General features: G+C 42.7%; 1 protein-coding gene across 7 annotated transcripts in view; it reads left to right on the plus strand.

The window, feature by feature from the left end:
* The window catches only part of pleca (plectin a), a 67,597-nt gene that overhangs the window by 5,676 nt on the left and 42,676 nt on the right, over window positions 1–19,245 (plus strand). For 4 of the 7 annotated variants that reach the window (XM_077548291.1, XM_077548292.1, XM_077548293.1 and 1 more), the window contains one exon: window positions 1,253–1,466. In XM_077548291.1, coding sequence (XP_077404417.1) covers window positions 1,253–1,466 — 214 coding nt within the window. Of the gene's footprint in view, window positions 1–1,252; window positions 1,467–8,968; window positions 9,096–15,754; window positions 15,825–17,455; window positions 17,511–19,245 lie in introns of those variants that run through there. The other 3 variants (XM_077548304.1, XM_077548302.1, XM_077548305.1) reach the window with 3 other exon arrangements.

A 19,245-nucleotide genomic window follows, 5' to 3' on the forward strand; every position in this document is an offset into this window, starting at 1 on the left:
AGGGGATGACATTTCTAACTATTCTACCTCTGTTATTCAAATCTAGATCTATGCTTGGCGTATAGTTATCTGACATTTAATTGTAATCTAGTGCTATTTCTTTTAGATATAAAATAACACAACGTAGCTTGATCCATTCATTCTGGATTTTTTTTCTCTCTCTATGCCTATTCTAGCTCTATTTTTAGTCAGTCTATTCTAGCTCTATTTAGTTACCCGTCCCAGATGCGCCCGTTATAGAACTAGCTCGTCTTGATCTACCAGTCTAATCGAGACCTCTTTTCTAGAAATGGCATCCATACGAAATCTGGCTTTTCTGAATCTATCCCATCTATTTTTATTCTACTGCAGCTCTACCGTAACTGGCTAGTCTCGAGCGAAGTAATCTGGTTCTTGCGATTCTATTCTAGATGCATCTTTTCTAGATATTCTATTCTCCACTTGCTGGGCTATTTTTTTTTTTATAATCGAGGCCTAAACAAACAGACGTCTCTAGAAAATGTAGATCAATTCCAGGTTGATTGTATTCTAGATCTGTAGGCGTCCATTGCTCTTTTTTCTAGATCCATCTTGCTACGCATCCCGGATCCGTCTATACTACATCGAACTAGATCTGTTTTGTTTTAGATGTGTTATCTATGTTTTATGCTTCATATCTATTCCAATTCTTTCGCGTTCATTTTCCATAGATAATAAAAGTGTTGCCGCATGTTAGTCTAGCAACAGTCTGGAGGGATGTGTAATAGGACACTCTAGATATAATGTAGTTGTGTCTAGAAGCAGACAGATGCCATTCGGGGATTTTTTTTTTTTTTTTTTTTTAAACTCCCAGCTGGCTCCCGTCCAATCAGAGAGTGTGTGATGGCGCAGCCAGCGCCCAGTCGACAGGCAGCGTGCGCGCTTTGCTCCGTTGCTGATGGTGACTCAGCACAGTCAAGACGAGCGAGCCCTTCGCGTGCACTCGGAGGCGCACGCCACTCGTTTCATGTTTCACCGTAATCGGCTTCAGCAAATTTTGCATTTATTTGAGGTTAATAGCGTGTCAAAATATTTATTTAATACAGTAAATCATCTTAATCATGTTGTAATATTAAAGTTATTTACACATGTGATTATTTAAACTGAGTGGTTGCAAAAGTGTGCACACCCTGTGTTCAGCTGAAGGGCGGGGGGGGGGTTGGGGGGTGTAGACTTTTTATATCTTGGACTGTATGTACGAGATCGCGTAGTAATTCTGCATCCCTGCCCGCAGGCCATAGAGGAGGTGCAGGACCAGCCCAAAAGGAGGCCCCTGGTCCGGGCGGCGTCGGAGGAGAGCACGGCCGACACGTACCCCCTCGGGGGCTCGCCGTCCCCGGGCGACACGCTGCCCTGGAACCTGCCCAAGCATCAGCGCATCAAACGCTCAAAGTCGGCCTCGGGTGACGTGCTGGACCCGGCCGAGCGCGCCGTCATCCGGATCGCAGGTACCGTCCGTTTTGATGGCCACTTCCTTGGATGCGGGTTCAAATGATTCTATATGCTGCAAAAACGTCCATTTGCTTTTGTATTCCATGTATTGACGTTTTGTCAGACCGTGTGTACCTAATGAAGCGGCCGGTGGATGTATGCGTGTATCGATTTACAAGCGGACGTGTGGTATGAAATAAGACCCCCCCGTCCCCGATATTGATTGATCAGGGTGGGGTACTGCAGCAGTGTGATGTCATGCAGATGACACAACAAGCTCGTCAAGGGCAACGCGCACGCACGCACATCAGGATGGAACCGAGACTTGATGTCAGCACTCACGGCAACAGGAACGTTTGTTATCGAGCTTGTTGAGAGGCTGCCAGAAGAGCCAAGAAAGCACACACACAATCATAATAATAATAATAACATGCTACCTCACTTGTGTGTAAGTGTGTTATTTTTAGGGCTACTTCATTGTTGTGAAAGTAAAGTCAGTCATCTTGGAGTCTAGTTAATCTGATTGGTTCATTGTCCTCCACCAACCAGGAAGTTAACAAACAAACGGATTATTTTTTATCCACTTTAGGACTTTTAAACTCGCTGTAATTGTTCATTTTGTTTTCTGGCACGTCCTGTTAAAAGTATGTTCTTAGCTGTCAAAGTAGGGTTTGAAGCCAGAGTTGGGGTTTTAGAGTAGGGCGTCAAGCCTAGGTTAAGAGCTTAAAGCTGGGTTTTAAATTAAGGTTTCATACTGAGGGGTAGGGTTGTAAACCAGGGTTAGGGTTTCTAGCCAGGGTTTGGAAATCAAGTTAGCTTCAACCAGGGTTCAAGTGTCTGATTAGTGATTGAAGCCACGGTTGGGCTTGTGAATTGGTGTTTCAAGGCAGGCCTCGGGTTTGAAAATTGGGTTTTAAAGCCTGACTCAAGTTCAATGAGGGAGTAGGTTTTCAAGTTGGCAATCATGTTGAGGTTCAAGTTCCAAGTTAGGATTTCAAGACAGGGTTATAGGTTTAAACTATGGTTAGGGTTTCAAATTTGGATTAGAGTTGCAAATTAGGGTTTCAAGACAGGATTGGGGTTTTATGTTAGGGTTTTAATCTCGCCTTTGTTTTTCAGTTGGCTTTCAGGATGGGGTTAGGGTTTCAAGCCTGCGTTTAGGTTTCGGGTTAAGATTTTAAGACAAGGTCAGGGTCTCAAAATGAGAGTTTTAAGCAAAGATTAGGGTTTCCATAAAGTTTAGCGTTTGGGTTTGCAATTGGATTTCAGGACCAGTTTTGGGGTTTTAAACCTCGGCTGTGGTTTCAAGCCAAGGTTAGGGTTTTAAAGTAGGGTTCCATGCCTGTCTATGAGTTTCAGAGTAGGATTTCAAACTCAAGTTTGTGAGTTTCCAAACCTGGGTTACAGCTTCGAGGCAATGTTTCGTATTTAGTGTTTCAAATGAGGTAAGTAGCCAAAAAACAACGAAAACTGTTCTTACGACAGCGTGTTCACTGGCTGCCACAAACCAAAAGTTGAGTCATCAATTTTTGTGAATGCAGTCCAACAGAAAGACCTCAAGTGACCTCTGATGTCATCCGATTAGAAGCACACGCGTGTCATCTTCCCAGCCCCCCCCCCCCCCCCCCCCCCACAGAAGCATGCGTTCTGCGCCTTTAAGAGGAGGGTCTGACATGTCATGACATGATGTGTGTGTGTGTTGAGGTGTGCGTCTGGAGGGGCGAGACGCAGTCCAGGCTGAGTCTGCGTCCACACACACAAACGGACGGACGGGCAGGCTGGCAGGGGCGGGGGAGGCTTTGTCCCACTTTGACTTTCTTTTGAGCCAAGATGAGCGCGAGTGCAAGCGAGGCGGTGGCCAGCGTCAAGGAGAGCATACGTCCTCTGGAGCCGGGCCGGGCCCAGCCCGCCGTGCTCACCCCGGGCCAGCGTCTGCCCGAGGAGCAGGACTACATGCAAGCCTACGAGAATGTGAGGGAGAAGTATAAAGGTGAGGCGAGGGGAGGGAATGCCGGTTTGCTGTGGAAACAGGAAGTGGAATGCAACCAAGCACTTTTATTAGGACCAGATGAGCGGCCTGTGTCAGAATGTCAGCCCGTGTGTCAGGACCGGCGACCATTGATGCCACATTGATTGGTCGGAGAAATAGAAGCTCATTTTTAGGACATAAATAATGCCACAACATGTAAGCCCACGTGTCAAGGGAGAGGAATTGGTACCACATCAGTTTGCTTAGAAAACAGGAAGTAGAACTTTTCTACTGTGAAATGCCATTTTGAGTTGGTCCCTTGTTGATTGGTGGGGAAACAGGAAGTGGAACTCTTTCACTGTAAAATCTCATTTTTATTCGATAATCTATGTCACAACAAGTACAGTACGCCCATCTGCCAAGCAAGTGGCACACTAATGGGTCCCCACATTCACATTCAAACAGGAAGTGGAATGCTTTCATAGTAAAATGCAGTTTTGCGGCACACAAACTCAGATGTCAGAACAGGTGAGGCCTAATTGCTGCAAAGTTGAATACTTTCACAGTAAAATGCCATCTCATATTGATTTTCTGGGTGAACAGGAAGTGGAATACTTTCACAGTAAAATGCCATCTTATATTGATTTTCTGGGTGAACAGGAAGTGGAATACTTTCACAGTAAAATGCCATCTCATATTGATTTTCTGGGTGAACAGGAAGTGGAATACTTTCACAGTAAAATACCGTCTTATATTGATTTTCTGGGTGAACAGGAAGTGGAATACTTTCACAGTAAAATGCCGTCTTATATTGATTTTCTGGGTGAACAGGAAGTGGAATACTTTCACAGTAAAATGCCATCTCGTATTGATTTTCTGGGTGAACAGGAAGTGGAATACTTTCACAGTAAAATACCATCTTACTTATTTTCACTGTCATTTTGTGTTTTCTTTGAAGTAGACCGTTGAGATTATCTACATTTTGGTCAGACATTCTGGAAATACCGTCAGGGCTGCAGTGTTGTTGGATGTGCAAAGTGACATCAGGTAGTTCCGGTTCTTTCGGTCACTAAAACAAACACAAACAAAGACTCCTCCACAGCGTGGTCCCGATCGGGAAGTCTTTGCCATCTGTTATTTTCTTTCCCACGACCTCCTCCCTGCCACTAATCCTGCCATGTTATCACTTCCTGCTACTTTTATGGCTGTATTTGTTTCAAGGCTGCTACTTTTTAGTTTACATGAAAGTTAACCGTCATGTTTCCACGCTGGGACCATTTCGACTTTTACTCTTTAAAGACTCCCACGTTTCCTTTTCAGCACCACCAATGGCGAGCGTTGATGCCTGTGGCCGCCGTGAACATGTTGTTCTCAACACGCCAGCTGTCCCTCTATAACTTATTGCAGCAGGTGAAACGGAGTTCTCAGTTGCCGGCGTAATCGCAGGCAATCGTTATCAAAGCATTCGGCTCGGAAATGACGGCAGAGGGAGATCACGCTCAAACTTATTGTGATGTTTACGCTCTTCTCACGTGCACTGGCCACTTCATTAGGCACACTTGCATATGTCAAGCATTGTATTGGAGGTGTACCTAATCAAGTGGCCAGTGAATGAAATTAAATTACTTAAAGTAAGACCAAAAAAAAAAAAGAAATGACTTTTTTTTTTTTTAACGTATTTTATCTTTGATGTGCAAAGCAAACAGAGCCTCCTGCATTTAGACGCGACGGTCTAAATGCATCCCAGCATGCAATGTGCCCCGCCCACTTCTTAGACACCCGAAATACACACTTGGAAATACGCAGCCATGTGTGTGTCCTGCTTTAACGTGTGTGTGTGGTCTTGTTTTTGTCACATAGTGGGGCCAGCGTTTTGGGATTTCACAGAGTTGTGGGGCCCACCCGTCCACGTGGGGCCGTTTTGCTGGGCCCCACAAATTTAGACCTCTTTTTAAGGGTCAAGACTTGGTTTTGAGTTTAGGTTTGAATTGGCTTATGGTTGAGGTTAGGGTAAGGAATAGGGGTAGGCAATCATTTGTGATGGTTGGTGTAAGAGGAAGGGGCTGGGAAATGCATTGTGTCAATGAGATGGCCCCACAAAGATAGTAAAACAAACTTGTGTGTGCGTGCGTGCGTGCATGCGCAAATGCCAGGAAGGTTCATGTCTAAAACGGCGATGTGATGAGTTTGTTTTGGGAGCGTGTGTATAGAACCCCCCCCCACACACACACACATGATATACCCCCCCCCCCCCACATCATTAATGCCGTGCTTCCCTCAGATCACTTTCATGCAGCTCAAAAATAGTAACACACACACACACACACTCGGCTGCAGTTCTTCATCAAAGAGATTTTAAACATGTTTTTTGACCAAACCACTTTTACTTTTGTTTGCTAGCTTAATGTTTACACATAATGCAATAGACAGGCTAAAAACAAAATAAAAAAAGCAAAATCCAAAAATCATCCGCGTCGCTGTATTTAGAACCCAACTGATATTTGAGCACAAATGGTGCGACGTGTGGACCGACACAATAACAATACGAATACAAATATTTATTGCGGTTCAGTTGCAACCGTCTTCTTTGTGGGGTCGCCGGCGTGATCACCCCCCCCGCCCCCCCAGCGACAGACGTCCTGCCCGTAAAGGATCTCCACGCATGTTGACACCGACGCTTCACTTTGGATGTGAGCGCAGCTTTCTCGGCCGCATGCGAGACTTGGCGGCAGCGCGTAAAAACGACGGAAATATACTTGTGTTGCTCCCCGTGTGAGAGATGTTCTTCGAACCTTTGCAAGGTGTAAAACATGAAGGCAATCATTCAGCCATGTTATCTTCAGCCCAAAGCGACAGAGGACACTTGAAAACGTACTTGGATAAAAGTATTGGGACCATTTTGATTTGTGTCCCGATACTTTTGATAATAATAATAATAATAATAATAATACTAGGAGGCAACAGGACGCAATCATGGACTCCTCAGTCGGGTGCAAAGTGAACGTGAATCGGAACCAGAGTAGGAAGTGCGGTTTGAAATGGATCTGATGAGAGGAGCGTCGGGCATGAGATTTTGAGACAGCTGACATTAATTATGCCCCCCCCCCCCCCCCACACACACACACACACAACACACACACACACAACACCGATTCCTAAAAACAGACTTACAAGTGGAAGGTCAAAATCGTCCGTCAAAGTCCACTTTTGGACAATTTCTGGTCATGAAACGCACACTTTTAAGAGTTTTGCACCCGGACTTGTTTCTGTTTTGGGAACTGTTTCGAGAAAGGGTGGGCAAAATATGGTCCGCGGTCTCGGCTCTTTAATCCGGACCAACAAACTTTTACATGATCAAGTCCTGTCATATGTTAAATAAATTTAGCTTTAATTTAGCTAAAAACTAGAAAAAGTACTTAAAATGACTTTCTTTTTCTTTTTTTTTAAAAATAATTTACAGTTTTTAGTTAATTTATTCATGCTAAAATGGTTTGTTAAAATACATGTGTTTGTTAAAGATATCATTTACAATTGTTTTACATTTATATCAAATCATTTGTGAATTTATCAAAGATAGAAAATGCTTTGTCAAAATATTTTATATTTTTATATTTCATATTTATACTGTATATTCATTTTTATTTTAGAATATTTCTCTAATAAAATAATTCACTTATTTTAATTATATTTTGACCTGTAATTATTTTTCATTTATTAAAATTTTTTTTTTTTTTTAATGATTGATTGATTTATTGATTTGTTGCTGTATTAGGAAAGGAGTAATTACTATTACTAAACTAAAGATTAATACACGAACGCAAAGTCTTTTGACGAATTGATTGTTGTACTCGAGGCGTTTCAAAAATAACCTTGTATAATGAGCCACATGCTGCTTCACCAAGACCTTATGATGTCAACGGTAAACACGATGATGTGTGTCTGCCGCCCGCTCATCCCTACAACAATGGCGCTAACGCCGGGCGGGCTCAGGCACGCCACAGCGAGCCCGACTCCCGCGCGGAATGCCAGTCGTTGGACCGTCCTCGTTTCCCCCCCGTCGGGTCCGGCGCCGCTTAAAAGAAAAGCCGCCACCGACCCAACTTGCTTTGTCAGCTTTTTTCGACTTTAATGACTCTCATTTCAATCAAGTCATCCACGTTGAATGAGCACTGACCTCCCCCAAGGCTTTTTGTCATCGGTGCAACTTCTACTATGCTAACAGCTTTGCGCCCCTTCTTCCGGACGAGATCATTCAAACCAGATCGGATTTTCAACGTTTCACGATTGTTAACAACGCTGCCAATTTTAAACGGGTCAAAAAATCGCCATGTATATAAAATGAAGCTTTCAGTCCAAAATTTTGATGGTTGCTTTCGAGTGAACAAGCTCTCAGTGTTGCTGTTGAATTGGAAAATAAATAAATAAATAAAATAAAAAATTCAGGTCATAATTTACTGCTCCAACATAATTCTCTCTGATTGGCCAAGTTGTGAAAAATGTCTGGCATTTATGCCATAAAATGGAAAGCAGCTGTGAGGCCTTTGATCAAAACTCACCACAGAACATTTGACGTCATCATAACGATGTCGCAGCCCGCATGCCGGCAATCATGTGACGGTCAAAGCTATTTGATTAATCCCATTATGGGACACAGAAAGAAGAAAAAAAAAAAGCTCCCTAACTTGTGTGCCTTTTTAAAAACGCTGACTCATCACTCAGTCGAAAGTTGCCACACTCATAACGTTAATTATTTAACACGGCCTGACCAGTTTGAATTTCTTTAGGCCGATTTATATTTGGGAGAATAAAATTGCAATAACTGATTAATTAAAAATATATAACTAAATAAAAAATAAAAACAATTTTATATATATATATATATATATATATAAATATATATATATATAAATTTTAGCTAAAATTTATTTATATATATATATATATATATATATATTTTAGCTAAAATTGCATGAAATTAATGGCAATTTTCAATTCTTCTGATTTCTAATTTCTATTTCCTGATAGCGATAGCTTAAAATAATAGATTTATGACCTTTAACCTTTTGCCTTTATCTTGTCTAATGTATTAATGTGTACAAAAATGTGTTTAAGCACAAAAAAAAAAAAAAGCAACCAGCAAAAAAACATTACAAGCGCTAATATTGGCCCCCCGGGGACAAACTATCAAAGCCAAATCCTAAACAGAGCTGCGCTGTTGTTGGATGCACAAATGACCTACCTCCACAGCAAATAATGCTGAGTCACTGTCTGGAGGAGGAAAAAAAAGCTAACTCTATAGCATCAATCATATCTTTTAGCCGTATAGATAGAGCAGGTTGCCACCTCCGTTTGAAGGAGGAGAAAGATGAGGTCGCACCATCAGGGTGGGGCCAGAGGAGGTGTGCTTGTTTTTTTTCACACTTTTTTTTTTTTTCCTCTCCAATGAAAGGGATTGTGTGCGAGGCAGGAGGGGACAAAAACCTGCACCAAGCTGCCAACTAGTGAGCGAGAGAAGGGAAGAGAGAGAGAGAGAGAGGAGGCAGTAGCAGGGGATAGGCTGGTTGTTGCACTTTTCAGACTATTCCATCCTCAGACCGGCTGTTTGGGGTCGAGCGAGCCAGCCAGCCCAGCATGGATCCAGCCCGGTCCATCCAGCACGAGATCAGCTCCCTTAAAGGTACTTCGCCCCATTAGCGACGTTAGCTCGTTTTCCCACAATGCATCCGTGGCCGGCGATTCATAAATAGTTGAGGAATGAGGATCATTCCGTCGCTTTTGTTGCCTTTTGTGTCCTGCTCGGAGAGGGGCCGCAGGCGGGTTGGGGGGGCGGGGGGGGGCTGCTGCTGCATGCGGCAAAGTGGAGCAGCAATGCAGCATCGCCGTAGCAACGAGGTCGTCGTGGGCACAGTGTGGACTTGACTAGTTGTTTTGAACCACGTGTTGTTTAAGTTAAAGGGGCGTGTTTGTCCCCGGGATGTGTGACATCACGATGAGCGGGCGTCCAATCGGGAGCCGGCGCTCGCCTGCCTTCTCGTTCAATGGATGTGTCGGTGTATTGAAGACAACCTTGAAAACAATCCATCATGTTAGGCAGCTCTTGCCACACTTTTTTCTTTTAAGCCAGCCCCGATGCAAGTTGACTGTAACCGGCCAAAAGTTGAAAAAAATCCCTCCGTTTTTTTTTTATTTTATTCAGCCTCAATACAAGTTGACTGTTATTATCTCTTTGACTGCCAAAAACGTTAAATAACGTTTAGTAAAATCCTAGGGAGGAGTGCCAAAGACGTTAAAAGACGCTTGTTTCAAAACAGAGGTGAAACTAACCATTTTCTATTGTTGATTACTGAAAAACGGAGTAAGGTAGAAACAAACTTTTTTTTTCTGAGGAAAGATGAGAGTCCAATCTTTCATTTGGTAGTATGTGTGTTTCCATAGTCCAAACACATAATATTCTGTGGACCTTGAAAGATCATTCAAAATGCTTAAATCGGCTGGCACCCACGGCATCCCTTTTCTGAAAACGTCTGGCAGTCAAAGAGTTAAATGCTGAACTAGTTTGTAACAATCTTATTTACTAACTTGTGACATAACTAACGGATTCATTTGCATATGAACGTACTATTATCTGAATTTTTCAACCAGCTCATATTGGATCAGGATGAATTTGACCCTTGCAGGGTGTACCTAAAGTTTTTTTCTTTTCTTTTCTTGAGTGTTTGCTGATTTGGAGGTCTTTGAAGAGGGATGTGAAATTGTCTGACCCGCTCGGCCGTGCCAAGGCGGGGGCGGTTCGCATTTGGAATCCACAGACAAAAACTCCCCGGCTTCATTGGACTTCTCTTCAGAGTTGATTAGTAAACAGCAGCAGAACTTTCATCCCGCTTTCTTCTGAACAGATCAGCCCAAAGTTCCAAACCGCTTTGGCTCGCTTCTTGACCTAAATTTTCTCAGCTTATTTGGGGGTTTTTCCGGTCTTGATCTGGTAAATAGCAAAGGCCAAAGATTCAGTTTGTTACATAAATATATATTTTTACAAGTTATCACACTTATTTTGGGGGGGAAATTTTTGAGATTTTGGCAGGCATAGTCTGATGACTCGGCATTAAGCACGACAATCTTTTAAGTCGGTGCCACAAAGGTCAGCGCTTGCCACGCAACACGTGCAGGTTGTGCAGCCTTTTTGTTTTCATCGTGTACGGAGTTTGTGGTGTACACACACTCGTGCTTAAAGTGCTAATAAACCTAGCGCGGGAAAAACTGTAACTCAACTCTCGTTGAGTAAAAATCACACATAAAAAACAAAACAAAAACAAAAGACAGTTAACATAAAAACAGAAGCTGGACATGTTTTTGTTAGCTAAAACAGCATTGATGCAAATTAGCCCAAGCGTCCAAAAAGAAAGAAAGCCCGAAGCATGTTTTACTGTTCCACTTTCAGGGGCAGCGTTGGATGATTAATCCACTTCTTTTTGTCATGTAATGACCAAACCACAACATGGGGGAAAAAAAAAAATGCAAAGCAGCCAGGAAATGCAAATGAAGCTAACCGACGCGATCACTGTGCACTCGTTAGCCGCGTTAGCATGTGAAAGTATTGTTTTGCTGATCGTCACTCATGGAATGAATCTTGTCCAGTCAATTTGTTTGCTTGCAGCTGTTACATAATTCTATTTTAATGAGGAATATTAATAATACAAATGTCCATCTAGCAGTTAAAAAAATGATTTATGATGATCCATTCGAGTCTTGTAGGTTGTGGAAATAAATGCGCATTACAATATGAAATTGCAAGCTTTTTTCACCATTGGCTACATCTGGTCATCGCTTGGCCCCAATGCAAGCAGACCATATCACGCAAAAACATTTTTTATATACTGTATTGCATTGTTACTTGTGCCTTTGCAATGCGTCCGCAGGCCATGATTGATTGATTGCATTAGCAAATTGTCCTGGAATTAGCTAGCGGCAAGTGATTCTCCAAAGTGCCCTAAGGGAGGCCTTCAAACATTTACAACGTTGTGTCTGCGTAATTGTGTAAACGCTCCACCAAGACGGCAGCATTGGCGCACTTTTGCTGACGCGCACATTCGCACCTCTCGCGTTTCACTGTGCGGCTCTCGCGTGCTTCCGCTGCTAATTTGAGGTGCCGGCGTTTAATGGCTGACATTCCTCACCTGCTTCCGTCCGCGACGGGAATGCCGCAGCCACGCCAGTAGTGTGAAAACGCAGTTGAAAAATCTCAAATATATGTCGTAGTGAGCTGGAAAGTGTCATCGTGAGAGCTGTTCCTAATAATTTGGTTGCCTTTTTTGACTACACAAACGTGAGGCAATCTGATGGCAATATTGAGCGCTGGTTCTGGAGCTTATTGGAATGTACTGGTGTACCTAATTAAGTGTCCAGTTAGTGTAATTTCTAGTTTGCAAAAAAATATATAAAGCTCTGAATTGAGTGAATGAATGGAACCCAATGTTTTCTAGTCTGTAGTTCCTCTAGCGTCCATTAGGTGGTGCTCTTGGTTGGACCTGCTCATGAAGCTGCGTTGCGAGATGCTCTTGCACTGCCCTTGTAATATTTTCTATTGGTATTATTGTGAAGTTTAAGTGCTATACTTCCCTGATGGATGCTTCACTGGTGCAATTTTTGTTTTTCCTCAAATGCCTGAAGACAGGAACGGGACCTGCGGGTTCTAAAAGGGGTCCAGTTATGTATGAACTGGTATATCTTGTTGACAAGGCCACCCGAGTCTTGACTCCTATAGTGGCATCCAGGGAGGGGCAGAGCCCCCCCCCCCCACCCCACACACACACACACATCAATATTGATGCAAGATGTTTTATGGCATCTGCATCAAACTTTATTTATATAACTTTATTTATATATGGTTGCACTTTACGCTAAATCATATTAAAACCTTTTTCTAAAGCACATAGCTTAGCATAAAAATAGCATAACATACAATAGCATAACATTGTATAGCATAAACAACTACTCCCCCACCCCCAAAAAAAAAAAAAAAAGTGACACGCTCACTACCAGGAAGTACGTGTCTTTTGTTGTTGTTGTTTTTTAAGTGTTGCCAAGCTAGCGCCTCTGCCTCAACGGTGTTTGCTCATATTTTGATGGAAGGTCACGTTGCCGTGGTTACCGACATTTTTGGATTATTCATGGCAAGGAGCGGTTTATCAAACACTCGCATAAACTTGAGCTCAGTCACCTTTACACCAAATTCTTGAGGCAGTCCGAGGGCAAATTCCTGCTAGCTAGCATCCGTTAGCGCCTCTCATTCAGACTTCGTTGCTTCAATTTGCCACGACGTCATTCAAACTAAAAGACGAGTCGTGCCACATTGTTGCATATCTGTCAGATTATTATTTAATTTCATACACTAAAGCCAAGCATGTCGAGTCCCGCAGGGCTCACTTCTCGGCCTGTTGTAATTCAAACTTTACAAGCTGCTACTACAGTACGAGCTGCTTGATGTTGACATTTCTCTTTCATGTCACGCATCTCGATTAAGATTTTCATACTCATATTTCATATTTCTTCCATGTTGTGCATGTGGAGTCCCGCAGGGGCTCACATCTCAGCCCACTTTCATTTAAACTTGACAAGCTACTACCAGTAGCTGGTTATTGTTGGAATGTTTAGCAGCGTCACTTAATTTGATAGCATACATAATCGGTTAGATTATTGTAGGGTGCTTCATCCTCATATTTCATACTTTTGACTCTAGAGGCAACCAAAACAAAGGGCTCATTTCTTGGTACATTGTAAACAAAACTTGGCGAGCTGCTCCCGTTAGCTGCTTATAGTTGAAATATTGATACCGAGACAATAAACGTTTGCTAACACACATACCTGATCCGATTATTATGCGGCACATCTTATTTCATGCTGCAGGGAAACCCAACCAAAGCACATGGAATGCCACAGGGCTCACTTCTCGATCCGCTGTAATTAATACTTCACTATCTTCTGCTACAAGCTATTGTTGACATGTTTCGACACATCTGCGTAGCGTACGCGTAGCTCATTTGTACCTTGGCACAAGCCAATCACCGGCCGCCATTTTCCGGGTGTGTTTATCAGCTGGAAGACGATCCTTGCTGGCACGCTCCCCAACAATTTAATCCCAGATGTTTCTCATACGGGAGAAGCTCGGGTCCAAGAGTTCCCAGGCAGGCTGGGAAGACAACCCTGTGTCCTAAATCACTCGTCGTAAAACCTCATCAGGAATGCGGGTTGGTCTGAATGCAACCGCTGTTAAATAAACGCAAAACAGCGGCAGGAAGTGCTCATTATTGCAATAATCCACTTTTAAATTCCCTAAAAGATTTGCAGGTTTACATAATGAGCGTTCCCCAGAATGATCTAGTCTGTACTTGGTCTAGATTCAGTTCCCGTGTCCACCTATTGAGGACCGCTGGATTATACTGTCAGATCTAAAAGTATCTCAACGCACTCGCATGGCATAAATCTTTCACTTTGATGTATGACGCATGTCAGGTGATGAAGAGCACGTGGTGAAGGTCTGCTCGCGCCATCCCCCCAAAAAAAATATAACTCAACCCAGACCGTCAAGGTATGAAGCATCCTTGTGATCTCCCATGTTTGGGATTTTCCCAGAATGATTTAATATCGGGATTTTGAGCTTTTCCGTGCTCAAAAATTCATGCCTGTGAAAGTTAGGAATTTGGTTGCAGGTGTGATTTAATCAATTTTAAGTTGAACTTAGCAAGATGAAATTGAGCAGATGTGTCTAAGTGGACCTACAAAAAAGTCTCAAGAAGCCGTGCCCGAAAACACACAGGAAGTCTGCCACTTTGGATTGAAGCGGCCATTTTGGACTTGCCTAAAACACGAAACTCATAACTCGATGAAATTTGGTAGGCACATCTATCATGAGCGGACCTACAAAAAAAAAAGTCTCAAGAAGCCACGCCCAAAAAGACACAGGAAATCATTTTTTGGGTGTTGTTCGTATCAAGAAAGCAGCGTGCAGTGATGGCGTGGCAATGCGGCGTCTGCACGGATGAAAATTAGAGGATGGCGCACGTCCACCAGTGTGTTTAAAAGCAAATTACGGGGGAGGAGTACAAAAAAAAAAAAAAAAGGTCAATATGTTCCAAACCTCGCGTATATTTTTGGCCCCGCCAACAACCGCGGCACCTCCTCGAATGCGCGCTCCTTCCAAGTCAAGCTCCCGAGGAGGTCGCCTCGGAAGGAACACCAGCGCAATTGTTGTCGTGAATGGGAAGAAATGAGTGTGACGCGCTGCGTGATATTTCGTCGGGTCCAAAAGAAAACCGCACATGCTCAAAAGTTTCACGGCTGACGGATTCATTGGCCTCAAACGGGCATTTTTTTTCACACAATGAATCCCTGTTATACCCGTATTAGCTTTATTTGAGCTTTGTTTACCGTAGCTTAAATTTCGGAGCTAATTTTAGCGTTAGCTTGTTGTCGCCGCAGAGCCCATCAGGATGATTTCAAGTGAAAACAAATGAAGTCTTTAAAATTTCAAACATAAACAATCTCGCCCGCCGCTATGCTAAAGATGGCGGATTACATAATTCAATGCACACTTAAGAAGATATATGATCCTGAAGGCTTTCGGGTGGATATCGCGACCTATATAGCTTCCAGATGTTTACAAGCGCTACCGTCCTCAAGTCTGCTCTTTTATAGACCCGAACCTCCCCCAGGGTGTTTGACATGTAGCGCTCTGTTCATTGACCTGCTAACGGGTTAATGACCTTGTTTACGTCTGTGATTATCATCTCAAGTCATCTTGTGGGAGCTGATAATACGATTTGCTAGCCGTTTAAGTGATGAGCTTGTCGTTTTCAATGCGGCGAAATGAGAAGCAGGCGGAAAGCGACCACCATCATCAAGTCGATGGTTATAAATAGTTTGGCTGAAGAGATGTTTTTTTTGGCAGGAATCACTTGGGTATTCTTTGTTTTTTGCCCATATTTTATATATATTATTATATGAACTCACTTGCTTGATGGTACGCATTTTGAGTTTTTCCCTCTGCTGCCCCCTGCTGCACAGAAACTCTCTTTGCATCCAGGCCAGTGTGATTTGCTTTTTGATAGAAATATACAAATAAAAACAAAATGTGTCCGCACGCAAGAAGAGCAAGCCAGGCGGCAGATGGCAAATGTTGGTGTGGTGCAGGCCGGCTCATGTTTTCCAGCCGGTGCGTCTGGTAGGGAGGGCGAGGAAGCGGGCGCAACATGTGGCAGGCAGCGGCCCCCCTCCACGCGTCTCACAGGCCGACTGGCTTTTTTGGTCTTCTCCCTCGCCGTGTCATGCGTCCAGACGTGACAAAGGAGTCTCGAGATGGAGCCCACGCGCAGCCGAGACTTCATGGAGCTTTTGATTCAGAACGGTCAAGGTAGGCGGCGACAGTTCAGTGTTTTTGCCAAAAGGTGTCAGCACGTAAACGCTTTTTGGTGGCGAGTGGCTGCTGCGGGCCTCCGTCTTGATGTCGGATACACTTTTTTATTTTCTATGCTTAATCTCGGAGCAGATTGTTGACTTTCTTTGGGAAAATTAGCTTTGGGCTTATTTGAATCCTGTTCACATTTTTTTTTGATAAAAGATGCAATACCACATTTGGCCTCGGGTGGTAGTAATGAGTCATTAAGTCATGTTAGCTTACCAGGCTCACTTGTCTTTGGTTCTCTTTTAGTTTTCAAGAAGCTTATTTTAATGTATTATTTTTATTATTTTTTTAATCATCTTGAATGGAAATGCCTGTTCTGACCTTTCAAAACATTTTTTTTTAATCAAGTGCTTCTTAATAAGCAAAATGGTACTTTGTAAAACAGTGCTTAATTAAATCATACAGTAATAACATAATTAAGCAAAATGTAAAAAAAAAATGCTCAAGTTTTGCCACTTTTTTTTTCTTCTATTCATTAGCCATTGTGCTGCTCCTTGTGCTGTTCATTCCTAGGCCACTTGGGGCAGTATAACACCAACACAGCTAAAAAATATTAGTTTTTCCACAGTGTGCTACTGCACTGTTTGAGTTCAAATATTTGTCGCTTTAAGAGCGATAACGTCACAACACATATGCTATTTATTAGCGGTTCTATGTTGTTTTGTATTATTGTTAGCATTAAGATAAGCAGACTTTGTTAAGACTAAACTATGTAGTTTTATGTACACAAAGTGTAATTCTATTTGTGCTGTATTTAGTTTGACAGTTAAGTCAGTTGAATCGAGTTTACGGCCACCATTTTGCTCGCAATTCAAACCCCCCAAAATGGTCAGAAAGACGAAAACATTTTGCTGCATTATTCGTGTCGTGGGTGAACACTGAGGTCTACTAGCTGCTGCACTTTTAACTCATTCACTGCCATTGACGGCTACGGACGTCAAAGATCCATTTGAACTGGTCTGGCAGCGATTTAGTGAGCGTTGGCGCTACTTGGCTAGCAAAGTATTTTTGGAGGTTTGAGACCCACTGCTGGTTCGAGACGGCTCAACTGGGTGTTTTTTTTCAGTCGCCGTGATGATTTTGAAGCTGTTGTCCCAAATTGTTGCTTTAATCAATGCGGCCAGACCGAAGCATTGCTGTGCACAAACACTGCTGTCACGCTTCTGGAAGGAAAATGAGGCACATCATGCGGACGAGACGCAGCGTTTTTCTTTTTTTTTTTTTACGACCTCCACAGAGGCCTCTTTGTCAGGCCCCTTTTCCGCCCTTTGTCCAAATGTTTCTTTTTTTCTTCCTGCAACACATGGACGCCATCCAGCGAAAAGCAGCAAGCATGAGATGCTCTTTCCACTCACAGCGCTCCAGCCCGTCTGCTTTTCGCTTTCCCGGCTGACAAGCCTCCACTTTTTTTTTTTTCTCGTCCCGTTATTTTCCCTAGCACGCCCCCCCTCCCTCACTCACTCCCTCCCTCCCTACCTCCCTCCCGTCCGCCTCCGCCTCCCTTTGGGTTCTGATTAGAAGACACAATGTGGAGAGTTGAGGTCTGAGGAGGAAGATTTTGTGGAAAAGTGTTGAGCTGCACGCAACGAGGCAGGATGGATTTGTGCTGCTGCGTTTGTCCCGGATCTCCACGTGGTACGTTTTGACTTCTTGTTTTCTTTTGCTGTTGAGTCCACTTCCAAGCGCTTTTAGTTGCGTGGCATCGTCTTGTGTATGCGGTGTTTACATCGGCTCATTGGCCAAAGGGTTTATTGAGTGAACGAGCGGTTGAGGATGCTGAGCGTCGGCGCGTCGTCGCACATGTGGGAGCGGCCGCCGACTCCTCCCTTTTGGAGCGGTGGGGGGGGGGGGGGGGGGGTAAAGGGAATTCCGCACATCTGTTCCGCTCAAATAGCCAGGATGGCTCAGAGAGCTAGACAGAACTTTACCGCGTTGAGGCTGGTTTGCGTTGTTGTTAGTCAAATGTTTACGGTTTCATGTTTGCAATATGTGCCTCACAGGTTGGCATGTTGAATATAAACAAGTCTATTGATTAGGTACACTTAAATACTAATGGCACTCAATGTAAATGGCGGGCCTCCACAGAGATGATAATGCTCACTTGTGATTGGTACCATGAGAGAATTGTTTTTGAATTAATTTCATTATTTAAAAGAGAAAAGTTGAGACGAAAATGTTGACCTTATTTTGAGTGGAGGAATTAAACAAACTATTATTAATTAATAGCCACATTTGGTGTGTGTCTGTGTGTGTCTGTGTGGATGTGTTTTAAATACAAAGCAAAACTAAAATGTACATTTTCGGGATGAAATCTCAAAATGTGCTTTTTTTTGTCATTTTATTTTTTAAAATTCTAAGTAAAGAAACCAAAAATTTGACATGAAATCTTAATGACCCCCCCCCCCCTTTTTTTTTATTAAAGAAGAAAAAGAAACAAAAAAAAATAAGAAACAACTTATTTGTGTATTGCTGAGCCACATTTTCTAAGTTTTATTTCTTCAATCTGAAACGAAGAATTTTTTTTTTTATAAATCTTGGCTTGATAACTCATTTTTTAAAGTTATTTTCCCCTTTTTAAACAAAACACAAAAATATGTGTTTAGATTTTGTTTACTACTTTTTATTACTAATCAAAAAATCAAAATGTTTTTTTTTCTTTTCTTTTTATTTAACTCAATTTTTGAGGGGATAAAATAGCCTTTTTTAATCTATGGGGGAAAAAATTAAAATGTCTTCCTTTAAAAAATTTTTAACAACTTTTTAGGATATTTTTTTCTATCCTAAACTATTTTAAAAACTTTCATTTCCTTTTAATTGTTTTTTAATCCAAAACAAAATGAAATTTCATGACATACATTTTTTGTCAACAAGTAGGCATCATTTCATTGAAAACGATGAAATGAGTCGCAATAAAACTTGACAGTAGCGGCATGATTTGCACCGCCGCCGCCATTGGCCGCCTTCATGTGTCAATCATCATAGTGGCACCACTCAGGCCTCCGCTGATTGTTATTTAAATTTGTTTTGGTATTTATGTTTCTAATGCCAAAATATTTGACTGAATACCTGCAAAAATGAGCACGAATACCTCCACTAACAACAAGAACACGTGCGTGCGTCGTCTCCGTGTCAGCTTCCTGTTCGAGACAAAACCGCATCATCATCTTCTCTTTCCTTCCTCCCTCCATGTTCGAATGTTCTCTGGATCGATCCAAGCCGCGCCAACGCCCTTTTTTTTTTTTCCGCCTGCAGTGAATTGCTTGTGACACCGCAAACAAAAAGTCTCTTTCATGCTGACTTCTGATGCTCCCTCAGAATTCGGGAAATCGGCCCCGCCGTTCCCGATTGTTACCAACATGACGTGCAGTGT

This window comes from Vanacampus margaritifer, chromosome 17 (genome assembly GCF_051991255.1).
Source record: "Vanacampus margaritifer isolate UIUO_Vmar chromosome 17, RoL_Vmar_1.0, whole genome shotgun sequence".
Lineage (NCBI taxonomy): Eukaryota > Metazoa > Chordata > Actinopteri > Syngnathiformes > Syngnathidae > Vanacampus > Vanacampus margaritifer.